At 41.3% G+C, this 13,405-nt stretch overlaps 1 protein-coding gene across 1 annotated transcript; it reads left to right on the top strand.

Moving 5' to 3' along the window:
* The first annotated feature begins 842 nt into the window (after positions 1-842).
* Positions 843-13,381, top strand: sfxn1 (sideroflexin 1). The gene is made up of 11 exons (XM_049586823.1): positions 843-1,230; positions 3,046-3,215; positions 3,321-3,491; positions 4,862-4,960; positions 5,067-5,142; positions 5,471-5,556; positions 7,201-7,328; positions 7,502-7,551; positions 7,796-7,845; positions 9,451-9,498; positions 9,652-13,381. The coding sequence occupies exons 2-11, from the start codon at positions 3,052-3,054 to the stop codon at positions 9,746-9,748; spliced, it is 969 nt and encodes a 322-aa protein (XP_049442780.1). The 5' UTR covers positions 843-1,230; positions 3,046-3,051; the 3' UTR covers positions 9,749-13,381.
* Positions 13,382-13,405: the final 24 nt, after the last annotated feature.

Here is a 13,405-nt window from a genome sequence, read left to right on the forward strand (position 1 = left end):
TACAACTTGGTTACAAAAAGGAGCAAAACAACCACAAAGAGTCACAAAACGACCAAAAAAGACTCAAAGTGATCTAAAAACAATTATGTCAAAGAGCGACCAAATGACAGAGACAGAATGATCAAAAAAGACAAAAAGTTATTATGTGAAAAAAAAAAAAATCACATTGAAGAGCCACCAATTGACTATGAGGGGACTCAAAACCAAAAAAGATTCTAAATTAGCTAAAAAAAAAAAAAAAAACAAAAACCAAGGAAACACAGAATGACCAAAAAAGACACAAAATAATGATCATTTAAAAAAAACCAAACAAAACAAAATTACCTCAAAGAACTACAAGATGACTACAAGGAGACATGAAATGACCAAATAAGACACAAAATGACTTTGAAGGGACAACTACAAAATGGGGCAAAACAACCAAAAATTACATTACATTAGAGACACAAATTAACCAAAATAAAATAAGACACAAAATGACTATGAAGGGACACAAAATGATAAAAAAAGGAGAAGAAGCACAATCACCACAGTGTCTATGTGTGTTCCCTGTGGTGTGTAGGGGAGGTGGTGGGGCCTTCTACATGTCTGTGCCCCGGAGCTCACTGTGTCATAATCATGGTCATGATCCGCACCTGGTTATTTGGTATATCATGATTCTTAAGGTGCCATCAATGACTCGTTTTGCTTGTAATTTTGTTGCATGATTTTCTTATTTATTTATGTTATGAACCAAATAGCGCTTTGTTTGTTTTAAATGACTCTTATTAGTGCGGTCCATCATTGTGAGGCTGTTGTGTGCAAATCCAAAGTTTTACCAGCTATTAATGATTTACAGCCTGTGAATCAATGTGTCGAAAACGTCAAAGCAATGAGCGGATGTGGTGCTCGGAAATAAAAGCCTCATTTAGAGGACGTGGTGAAACCAAACTCAATTTGCCACCTCAGGTGTTTAGCTGAGATGTCACTGCTTCATAAAAGGGTAGAAAGTCATCATGCGTTTCTAAGACATTTACCTCTGTCGCTCACTTGTGGTCACAGCTGTGATGTTATGCAGTGTGGATTTCCGCTGTGAGGCAGGACTTTTACTTTGCTGCGTGAGGTCCTGACGCTGGGGGGATGTGCTTCTATCTGTGCGCTCTGGAGCTGCGCTGACGCTGCTGCATGTAAAATTAGCTGGCTGCAGCCTTTCAGGGACACCTCTTGCGGACCGCCGGAGCCCACAGTGCAGTAAGTAAACTGTCCATATTTGTTATAATGGATCCACGAAGACGTCGACGTGGAGAGGACCGGCGTGCACTTTGAGTCCGAGGTCGGGGAAACTGTCATTAGACTGCGCGGGGCTCCTGGAGAAGCCCGCTGGATGTGTGGATGTGGCAGGCTGATACTAGTTGAATCTGGGGCGCACAGCTGGACAATCATCGGGCCGGACAGATGCCGTGTCTAATTAGTCGTTTTGAAATGATGCTTTGTTTTGTAATACGTAGTAAAGGTTTGAGAGCTGTGTTCAGATGCTGCAGCACCTCCAGTTACAGTCCAGATTTGACTGGTCTACGTCGGGTTGAACAATTAACCGTATCCAGTCACAGAGCATGTTTACCCCGCCACCACACACAGAAAGCAGCTATTTCCAGTGTGATGGATACACAGGAAATGAAGCTTATAGTGTCTCTGATGAGATGCTGCGTGCAGGGTGCAGATGATTTATTTGATTGTAAGGAGTTGTTGTGAATTGCAGGTTAATGTGTAGCCACGCAGGCCGCCCTTTGATTGGCTGAGAGTGAGGGCAGCGGCAGCAGAGCGTTTATAGATCAAAGGCCGTGTCAGTCCAAAGTTCACTCCCCTTTACATCACCTTCATCAATTGGGTTATTAGTATATTAATGCCATTAACTAGGGTTTTATAGCAGGCTTTGCTCTACAGCCGCTGTTCAAACCAACTCATACAGTGTTTCATTGGACACTCAGAGGAAGGGGGGTGTTTTGTTGTGATCTTGTGACAATCTCATGGAGTTTAATTCAATTTAAAGAGACAGCACGCCGCCTGCACGCCAGCAAACAAGACAGTTTTGTTTTATTGGCAATCGAGCAGCCATCTTTGGTGCAATTTCAGGTGGAGTTTCATCATGCTGTTGCTCATCCTACAATGTCTCGCAGCACTTTGGTGTGTCACCCTGTGGTTCAGCTGGAGCGAGATGCAAATGGTTAAAAACCAGATCAGACTGGGTTATCTGGATACACACACACACACACACACACACATACACTGGGAGCATGGAGCATGCTGCAGCACATCCACAGAGCTCATGTTTTTGATAGTGCAGTGTGTATTCAGCACAAGCCAGTCTTATCTGGTTTTGCATTATGAGACCATAAATGCATAAAAAACTTTAATGAAATACTCACTAGTGGTGGTGATAATAAAATATTGCATAACCCATTGTGCTTTCATCACCTAACCCTTATGCAATTTGTAGTTTATGATTAGACACGATAAAAACTTTGTGCAGCCGATCACTGTCATTCACAACACACATGCAGTGGGCTTTGTCACTCTCCAAGAGCTGCTTTTCAGCCACAGTTTGGGGGTTGGTGCGCGCCCATAATAGGGCTTTGCAATTTACTGCTTCACAACCCTTGTGTCAGGTCAGCCATCACCATAGCAACATTATGCTGAATAAGCAGCATGGCAATCCAGAGAGGAGCGTTATTTTCACGAGTCCTCCTTCGCTGACTTGTGTCTGCAGGAGAAAACAAGTAGTGAGGGGCTGCCACTCCCGGGGTGAGTGGTGGAGCAGGGCCCCTGAAATCCTGGAACAATATCAGACAGTGTCAGCCCGACACAATGTGGTTATGAAACACAGTTATTCTAGATAACTGATCCTCAGAGAACTTGTGCGGTTTTTTTGTGCCATCCCTGTTTCTATCTATTTGCCTCAGAAGAAGGCGACTGAAATCCTTGAACCTTGAAGCATCAGTCCTGCATACTTTTGTGCTCTGCTGACAAATACCTGATACGATTACTGTAACATTTTCCTTTCCCCAGATAAATATGGCAGCAGAGCTATCCACTTCCATAAACATCAAGGAGCCCCGGTGGGACCAGAGCACATTTGTAGGCCGGGCCAAACATTTCTTCACAGTCACAGACCCCAGGAACATTCTCCTCACCAACGAACAACTAGCACACGCACACAAAGTCATCACTGACTACAGGTAAACCAGGCTACACCTAACAGTATTAATACACCAGTAACATGATGTTAATTTAGTGCTCTAATGAAAGGGTTTGCTCTCATTGTTATTTTTAATTTCTCCTAGGAAAGGTATAGTCTCTCCAGGACTGACAGAAGATGAACTGTGGAGAGCCAAATATGTTTTTGACTCTGCTTTCCATCCCGATACTGGGGAGAAGATGATACTGATTGGCCGCATGTCAGCGCAGGTTCCGATGAACATGACGATCACAGGATGCATGATGACATTTTACAAGTAAGGGCATGTCACATTTCATTGTCAGACTCTGACCGTTAAACCCATGCTTATGGATTAAACACAGCCCTACCATTACAGGTAGGGTTGGGTGATATGAAGAAAATCAAGTATCACAACATATTTAAACAATTACCTCACTATCAATATTGTGAAGATACTGTAGGGATGACTATTGGTGCGTTATAAACCATATACACATGAGATTTTTGATAAATAATCATCAGTAATGTGGATTTAATGACTGTGTGGGTAAAGGCAAATAATTGAACAGTGAGAAGTTAAGAACAGGACATCATTTTACTGTAATGCAGCCTTTAAAACACAGGAAAAGGCGACACTTACGATATAACAAATCTAAGAAAGTATCCAGTCTCACACCGCGACATTGATAGTGGCGCAGCCTTGATTACAGGCATGGTACAATAGTTAGTAACAGAGGTGTCAATAGCTGAATTCCATTGAGCTGCTTCAGAGCTGGTATTGTGTATCCTGGCTCACCATCACACTGTCACACTTGAATAGAGTTACCTATGCAGGACTTAAGGACATCTGTAAAGGAAAATATTTGTATAAGACTAGTTATCCGTATTTTTGATAATGTAAACCCAAACTCATTTTAGTGTGCGGGCCACATACTGCTCAGTTTTATCTCAAGTGGGCCGGACCAGTAAAACCATTGCGTAATAACATATAGATAACACCCCCAAATGTTCCCTTCTTTTTACTGTAAAGACACACGGTCCAAAGATGTTCAGCAGTTCACAATACAGATGATGAACAGATCATTGATATGTTCCAGTTCTTCCACAGTCTGCTACTCACTGTCATTACATGTGCATATTTCCATACACTCCCACACATGCTTCCACTCCTGTGTAGTAATGCTGGCATCAACACACCAAGCTTAAGTGAGAGCTGTTGATGAAGCAGGTGAAGTCATCCCCTGCCTCACAAACCATTTACAAATCAACAGTTTTGGCTGTGCTTAGCAACAGAGCTCCACCAATATTATTTTAAGATAGAAGTTTGATAGATTCTTTTGCACTGAAGCTGCTGATTGACTATATTTTGCACAATGTTCTGTATCTTTAAATATGAAGCAGCATTTTACTTGCCCCTGAAACCTGGCACCCCTTAGCCTTCACAAGTGCATCAATATTAGGTGTGCAAAGTCATCCAGTGGGCCAGACTGGACCCTTTGGCAGACACTGAAATCAGTCCCACAGGTCATAAATTTGACACCCCTGATTTAAACTCTTCTGAATACAGTTAGTTTCCATACTAAAACCAGCATGCTGCACCACTGCCCTTCTGTGAACTCTCCTACACTGCTCTTGCTAATGACTCTGCTGTTGTCAATCTTGCAGGACAACTCCAGCCGTGTTGTTCTGGCAGTGGATCAATCAGTCTTTCAACGCAATAGTAAACTACACCAACCGGAGCGGCGATGCTCCAATCACGGTCAAGTAAGAGACAGACAATTGGCACAGACGCTGACTCATATTAACCCTTTAATTCAACTGTTTTTTTTGTGTGTGTGTGTGATGTGACCGGTGACTCTTTTGTTTGCAGTCAGCTTGGCACAGCTTATGTGTCTGCCACCACAGGGGCAGTTGCCACCGCTCTAGGACTAAATGCACTAACAAAGGTATCAGTTCATCTAACCCCATTCTACATCTCATTTTAATGTATTGACCTCAGCCGCACGGGTGTGCTGACGTGAAGTTAACCACGCACAAATAGTCTCTTTGTCATAGAAGAGCCACATTATGTACGGGGTCATGCCCTCGTATCAGCATGTTGTCCTGCCAGCTTTTATAGTGACTAGTGTTATCCATCAAAAGCCTACATGTACAGGATCTGAAATATAAGCTGCAGTATCTTCCGCTGGTCTGATCAGTTGTGCTGTCAGAGTACAGCAGAGCCAAACATTAATTTCTTCCCCCTGTTTTTATGCCTCCTCTCTCCCGCTGTAGCACGTCTCACCCCTGATTGGACGGTTTGTTCCATTTGCTGCTGTCGCTGCTGCTAACTGTATCAACATCCCACTGATGAGACAAAGGTAAAGAGGACATGCAACACTCTGCAAAGTGCGTCATTGTTTCCAAGGGTGCTGATAATTGTCATACGCAATGGCTTTGACCTTGAGAAGACACAACACCAGTAGTGAAAATGACCTTGGAAACAAAGATTTTAGGGACGTTCCTCTCTAGCAGGGCTCAGACTAGAGGTGTTCTGAGCCAGTTTATCCCCGACTCATGCTTCCTGACAGTCAGAGGAGCAATCTGGCCTGCTGTGACCACGGTCTGTACCTTGGCTCGACCCCAATTATTGGGTAATGCAGCTGCTTGCGGACTCACCAGGGCCGCCTTATAATTTCAAACATGTTTCATGTTTAGGATTTAAAGGTCTAGTGTGTAGGTTTTAGTGGCATCTAGTGGTGAGGTTTCAGAAGTGAAACCTCTCCAGCGCGTAGGAGAATGATACTGGTCGATGCGATAACTCAAAAATGCAAATGGCTCTATCTAGAGTCAGTGTTTGGTTTGTCCATTCTGGGCTCCTGTAAAACAACATGGTGGGCTCCGTGGAAGAGGACCCCCTCTGTATATAGATGTAAACGGCTCATTCTAAGGTAACAAACACATCAGTTCCTATTTTTAGGTGATTTTAAAGTAGTGGAAACATAGCTATGAGTATTATATATCCCTGTACGGGCCAGAATATGTATTTAACCTCTGATGGTTATTATTTGTTTAGGCCGCACACATTCTTTTACTCACTTTCACTTCTGGTAGTAATTGGCACAGGTGTAGTTTCAGTCAAAGACAGTGCGTTCTTGGCTCTGATACTTTCTGTTCATGATATCACATAACATAATCACTTTAGTAATATTTTGTTTCATCTCATTTTGCTTTAGTTATTCAATGAGTTGTTTAATAAATCATCATAGAAGGCATCGTTGGACTTCAGCATGGATAACTTTGAATGAGTCACAGTTGTGAGCCCACTCAGCCTCTTCGCATTTTTGTTCATTGATAGTAGTCGTAACAATCACGCTAAATCCTTTATGCTGGACCTTTAAAATCTGGATGATTACGCTTATGATCTGTCAGTACGGAGCAGCTGAGAGTGTTGCCAAACAACGGGAAAAAATTCTAGCTCCATTCTACTAGCATTCTACTGTTGCCAGAATAAAACTGACAGTTAAAATCTCCCCTCCAGTTGTTGCTGAAGAATAGACAACCCATGTTGACCCTGTCTCCCCAACCATTTTCTCACCCTGACTCATTCTGCCTTCTGCTTTTGTTTCCTCGCTGCAAAACATTGATGACATTACAGCAAGTTGTTGCACCACATCCAAGCAAACTATAAAACATGGATTTTATATTTTCCTTGTCTACGTCAGTCTCCGAAGAATCTGCTTACATCTGAGATCACATGAGGTGGTGCATTCATGCTCCCTCTGGCAGGATGATTTTAATAATTCCCTTTTGTGTTTAAGGCACCACTATTTCCTAATTTTGGGGTGTGTGCATGTTTGGATTAGAGAGAAGAACTTCTGCGAAGTCTCTCCTAATGTGTGTGACGCAACCTGATTTCAGAATCAGTTAGGATTGTGAAACTCCTGTAGTTTGAGCCCGGCTTTATTAGGTGTAGTAAAAGGTCATGTTGGATTAATGTAATTTGCTCTGCTGTTTGTCTTCAGAGAACTCCAACATGGCATTCCCATAACAGATGAGAATGACAACAGGTTAGGAGAGTCAACAAAAGCTGCTCAGCAGGCTATCACTCAGGTTGTGGTCTCCAGAATCCTCATGGCCTCTCCAGGAATGGGTATGTATATCTTTGTATCATCTGTCCACTTACACATCTGCTGTTAGGTTTGTAAACTCTTCCACTGGCAGCGTGTGGCATCAGTAATTAAAAGGAAACAAAATTAAAGCTTTAGACCAGCAAATTTGGTTGAAAATACATCGTGCAGTTATATTTTACCCGTGTCTTTTCAGCTATCCCCCCGTTTTTGATGAACCATTTGGAGAAGAAGGCCTTTCTGAGGGTGGGTGTATTTCTGAAACATTTACAGACACTCAGTAGCCTCATCATCACAGGTTTAAAATACCACAAAGGTTTCTGTTAAATGGTTGTAACCTCACGTTCCATGCTGTGTCTGCCACTCGGGCTTTCTTTTCGTAATCACACATCAGAGGAATGAAAAGCACTGAGAACATGAGGCCGCTCTACTATGGGAATTCACCACTGCTTTTGTGCCCCTCATTCGTTTTTCTGCCTGGTCTTTTCAGAAGTTCCCATGGATGAGTGCACCTATTCAAGTCAGCCTGGTGGGATTCTGGTGAGTCGTCAGAGATGGTCCTCCTGATAAGCAGCCGTGTGAAATGACTTTGAAATTTCAACTTCATTTCTCACAGCAAACATGAAGTGTGGATTATGCTGAGATTTATGTCACTTTAAACTTAAGTCACTGTTATGTATTTCAAGAGGAATGTGCTCTTGAGGTTTGTTAGTTCCCTCGATAATACCGTGAAGCTCAATCAGCCCATCACAGCCCTTTTACAATTCATCTTCATCTGAAAAATAATCCACACATCCTGCTACGTGCTTTGCTGACTTTTTCCTGGCTCTGTTTTGCCTCATGTCACTTCAGAAAGACCAAGTAAAACCATGTGCAACATTCCTTCAGTTCAGCTCATGTGACATGACAGCGATTTGAGCAGCTAATCATACTTTGCCATTAAATTCTGCACAGACATGCGTTGTCACCAGAGGATTAATCCCACTGACTTTGGTGGTACCACGACTTATCATATGACAACACTTAAAATGATCACTTTAAAATGACATTTATGCAATACCTTGGCTCATGGGGTGCCTGGTAGCTCATTGGGTAGAGCACACATTCTATATACAAAGGCAGTGTCCATGCCACAGCAGCCATGGGTTGGATTCCAGCCTGCAGCCCTTTGCTGTGTATCATCCCCTCTCTCTGCCCCCTCTCTGCCCCCTGTCCTATCCAATAAGGGCAAAAAGCCAAAAAAATAATCTTTGAAAAAAAGCAGTTTACAGCCAAAAAATGCAAAGCTAATGACCCCCCCCCCCACCAGCCTCAGCTATACTTTGTGTTTAGTGCTCATTCTTAAATGTTAGAATGCTAACATGCTAACTAAGATGGTGAGCATGGTAAATGAAGCTTTGCTGGTGTGTAGATGACTTCGAAGAAGGGTGTGATCCGAATAAGGGCGCCTGTGGTGAGGGGGTTGTAAGTAGGGAAGGGTCTATTAGCCCCCCCTTGCTTAACGCCCTTGGCTCACTATCGTTGCGAACCACTGTGTGACAGCTGAAGCAATCCCATTGCAAGGTGGTTTCAAGTTTAATCTGGAACAGAATCGAATTTAATCACGGTGGTTCAGTGATTAGCATTGTTGCCTCACAGCAAAAGGGTTCCTGGTTTGAACCCCAGGGTGGGGGAGCCCTTCTGTGCAGAGTTTGCATGTTATCCGGGTACTCTGGCTTCCTCCCACAGTCCAAAGACATGCAGGTTAGTTGGTGACTCTAAATTGTCCGTAGGTGTGAATGTGAGTGTGAGTCTTTGTCTGTCTCTATGTGTCAGCCCTGTGATAATCTGGTGACCTGTCCAGGGTGTACCCCGCCTCTCGCCCAGTGTCAGCTGGGATATGCTCCAGCACACCCACAACCCCTAATAGGATAAGTGGCTATGGAAAATGAATGAATGTACATAACAGTATTGCAATAATAATAATAATCACCATTTTTTTTAAAAACTTGAACACGAGAAACAACCACCTTGCAATGACCACATAGTTGAATTCACCCTCACTCTTGTCTGTCAGGTATCTTTTTGCTCAGATCTGATCATGTCAGAACAAGAAGCTGTGGACTGTAGGCTTGTGTGTTTCATAGATCTGCCTTTCTTTTTCAGTCTGGTGTTTGCCACTCCACTGTGCTGCGCATTGTTCCCTCAGAAGAGGTGAGTGAAATGTTAACACTTGACCCTGAGATAACAGTGACAAGTCTGTCAGAGACTTGCCCCGAGTTTTTCTCTTTGAAAAATTGCATATTACGCCTACATGTGTTTGACCCAGTAACCCCTGCATTTCTCCCATTCCTCCGCCTGATCCAGCTCCATGTCAGTCAGCCGCCTGGAGCCGGAGCTGCAGGAGAAAATCCGGGCCAGCCATCCAGGAGTGGAGAGGGTCTATTTTAACAAAGGGCTATGAGTGTGCGGCCCCCTTCACCCAAACACTGCCATAACACAGCTGCAGGCTCAGTCCTCGCCTCTCTGCCAGCCCTCTTCATTCAGCGTGCCAAAGTTAAGTTTGTGTCTCCTCATCTCCACCATTCAGATGGATATCTGAGGACTCCCTCTCTCAGTCAGTCTCTTCGTAACGAGATGTTTGCTTTTGTCGATGTGATTGTTGATTTTAATGTAACTGCTAGAGAAGAAGTTCTCTGACTGGGCCCGATGAAAAGTCTGACGTCATCATGACAGATACTGTACAGAGGCCAGTGTAAGGTTGTTTTAGGTGGACATTTTTTTCCTGTGCAGTATTTTTTGTCTTTTCTTAAGTTGATGACTTTGTCGATCGTACGTCGCCGCCAAAACCATTTTCACACTCTCCTACCTGAGGTTGGCAGTCATCTTATTTCCTACCTGCATTACAATTGATTATAATCAGATTTTAACATTGATTATACAGAGACCTCTGCAGTTTGTGCATTTGCCAAATCTGTACTCACAGTTTTTTAGACCTCATTAATAATTACAACCTCTCACTCTTGACAGCGTTATTTCAAAGAATGGCATTGACTTTAGCTCACTGTAATTCAGTTCATTTTGCCAAATGAGTCACACTCAGCGAGCCGTGAGGCCTCTGACATCTAATCATGAATCTGAAAACAACTTTCCAGGGATCCACCCTATAAAATGTGATGCTATGATGGTGGCAACCATTGATGGGCCAACACGGTGCTATTTGATGTCTTAATAATAATAATAATAATAATGATGATAATACATTTCTATCATACTATTTATTCTGCTTGCCAAACATGCATGAACAAACCACTCCTCATATGATTTAACCTCTGTAAAAAATCATTTTTATCTGTCACACGGAGGCCACACTCAGGACAGCTGAACAGTGGTGACAAAATGTGTTATTAATGGTAAGTTTAGTGACCAACACACTGGTTCTCACTCACCTAATCCCTCATCTTTTATCCTTTGGGGGATTACTACAGCTCATCCTATCAGCAATAGCTAATCTACAGGGTTCCCACATAAAATTACTGTTAAAGTTATAAAAGTTATATAATGTTTTCCAGGCTTGGAAATGGTTTGGAATTAACAGAATGCTTTGGAAAAGTTTTGGAAACACATTGTTTTCTTCATATTTTAGAACATATTCGTAAAAAATCTCAAAACATGTCTAAGTTGACGTGAAATACATTCCTTGTATTAACTACTAATTTAAGATCTAGTGCTGCATCACTCTTGAAATGTCACAAATATTTCATGAGGACCTCAGACCACACTGACATCATGTCATCGCCAAGGCCGTGCCCACTTTGGGGGGAAGGAAACGCGCCGTCTCATCAGTAGAGAAACAGCAAAATGCCAAAAAAAAAAGTTATCTAGCGGGTTAACTGAGGCGTTTACACCGAGATCTCAGGCTGAATATTCACGGTCCATGTAATGCTTATCAGCTCAATTTTCCATACAAAAATAAAAATTAGAAAATTTAGTTACATTTTCTAAAAGTGTTTTTTTAAATTGTATTTTTAATCTATAATTAAGATTTTTGAGTATTTTTTTATTTTGTATTTGTGCAATGTTGGATAGATAGAAAATTTGAAAATAGAAAATCACAGAGCTTTTATTTCTTATCTGTGTGTTCCCAACTGTCCAGTTTCTAAATTTCATTTAAACTGATAAGCGTGAGATGGACTTCTGATTTTCTGTTTTCAAAGTTTCCATTTTTCTATCCAGCATTCCACAAATAAAATATTAAAAAACAAATTTAAAATCCTAATTATACATTGATCTGACAAATGAAAAATTTGATTAAAAAAAAGTGAATTCAGTTTTCTGATTTTCATTTTTTGAATGGATAATTGAACTGATAAGCGTTACACGGACCACTCACTGACAGTGTGGTAGAAGGCTAAATGATGCTGGTTACAGTCGGCACTGATGGATACCTAACATTAGCTTGACTGGGATTCTGCTGCAGTGGTACATCAGCATCAGACTGTTGTGTCCTGGTGATTCAATCAAATATACATATGTAATTAAGTATTATAACGTGCCATGGAAAAGTTTTGATTAAAATGTGTGGGGACCCTGAATCCAGAATCATGTGACCACCAAAATTCAACTCATTCATGCCTTACACAGACTTGTATGGTATCTCTCTTCTGTACCTTAATGCAGCATCCTAAGAGGTTTGATTATTAGCGCACAAAAGTGACACATTTCAGATTTATGTGGCAGTTTTATCATATTGTTTTTGAAGTATTACAGTATATTTATATATACATATATTAGATATGGACGTCAGTATTGGGGGGGAAATGCCAAAAACATTCTCAAGATAGTATTTTTTCAAGGCAAGGATGCTAAACAGATGGATCCATCAAACTAATATGTGTTTTAAATATTTGCTGTTATGAACTCGACCTGCTCTGTGGACGACTCGTACAGCGTTACTTTGACCTCAGCCTGGTGAGTTCCCAGATAAAATCTTTGTTCATTGACCTCGCTCAGTATTTCACTATATGTTGCTGTTTAAATGAAACATGCACACCTTAGTGATTGCATACGGTTGCATCAGCACACACTATCACAGAGATAAAGCAGGTGCAGGGCAATGTTGTAACAATGTAATGTTGTTCTGTACCTGTCATCATATTCAGATGGTAATGCCCCGTCTGGTATTTTTGGACAATACAGCTACTGTATTTTACTGTGTGAATAAGGATTCTAGGAGACGGTGCATCGACATTGGACGTTTTGAAATCAAGGATGAAAGTGAAAAAAGATGAACTCCAAACCACAAATCCAACAAGCAGCATTTCGCAAACTTATCCTCATTTTGAAACCATAAAAATGATTTTTTAGGATCCAGGGTGTGTTTTAAATAATTTGGTTTGAATAATGCAAATGTTTACATTTTAAATACATGCTTGTGAACAATGATTTGATTCCACTGCATCGTTTGCTCACCATGGTGTGTAATTTCTGTAAGGTGTTTAATGTTTAATATATTGTAAATCTACTTACATATATTGCTGTATAAGTTTACTTTAGATGGTCAGTGTTTCCGGAGAGATGTGTTGGAGTTGGAGCTGTTCCCTAGCTGGTTTGAAGTGAAGTTTGTTATTCTAGTGTTAAAGGTTAACTGAATGTAGCATTTTTCAAGTACAGGTGTGTTAGTCCAGAAAAGCACAATGTTATAACATACTTTAAATGCTGCACATTTAAAAGATACTTGTTAAACCTGTTCAGTTTCCTGACTGCAACACATTTTCAGTACATCTTAGGTGAGTAAGGGAGTAAGAAAATATGATAAATACTAAACTCGCCCTTTAGTAGACCCTTAACCTCTGACTGCATCTAATGAGAACTAATTTCCCCTTTAATTAAGTACCTTATGTTAACAAGCTTCAATCGACCAAATCAGAAATGTCACTACAGCCAAAGCGATACAAATCAACTCAAAAGGAAGAAGTCATTTACAGTTTGCATTAATTGAAATGAATATTTATAAAAGAATATTATGACAAAAATGGTATTTGTTTTTGCAGTACACTGGGGTGATGTGATGTTTAGACTAACTGGATAAAATAAAGTTGATGAAATCTTGTATCAGGTG

Source organism: Epinephelus fuscoguttatus, linkage group LG9, assembly GCF_011397635.1.
Source record: "Epinephelus fuscoguttatus linkage group LG9, E.fuscoguttatus.final_Chr_v1".
In the NCBI taxonomy this organism is placed as follows: Eukaryota; Metazoa; Chordata; class Actinopteri; order Perciformes; family Serranidae; genus Epinephelus; species Epinephelus fuscoguttatus.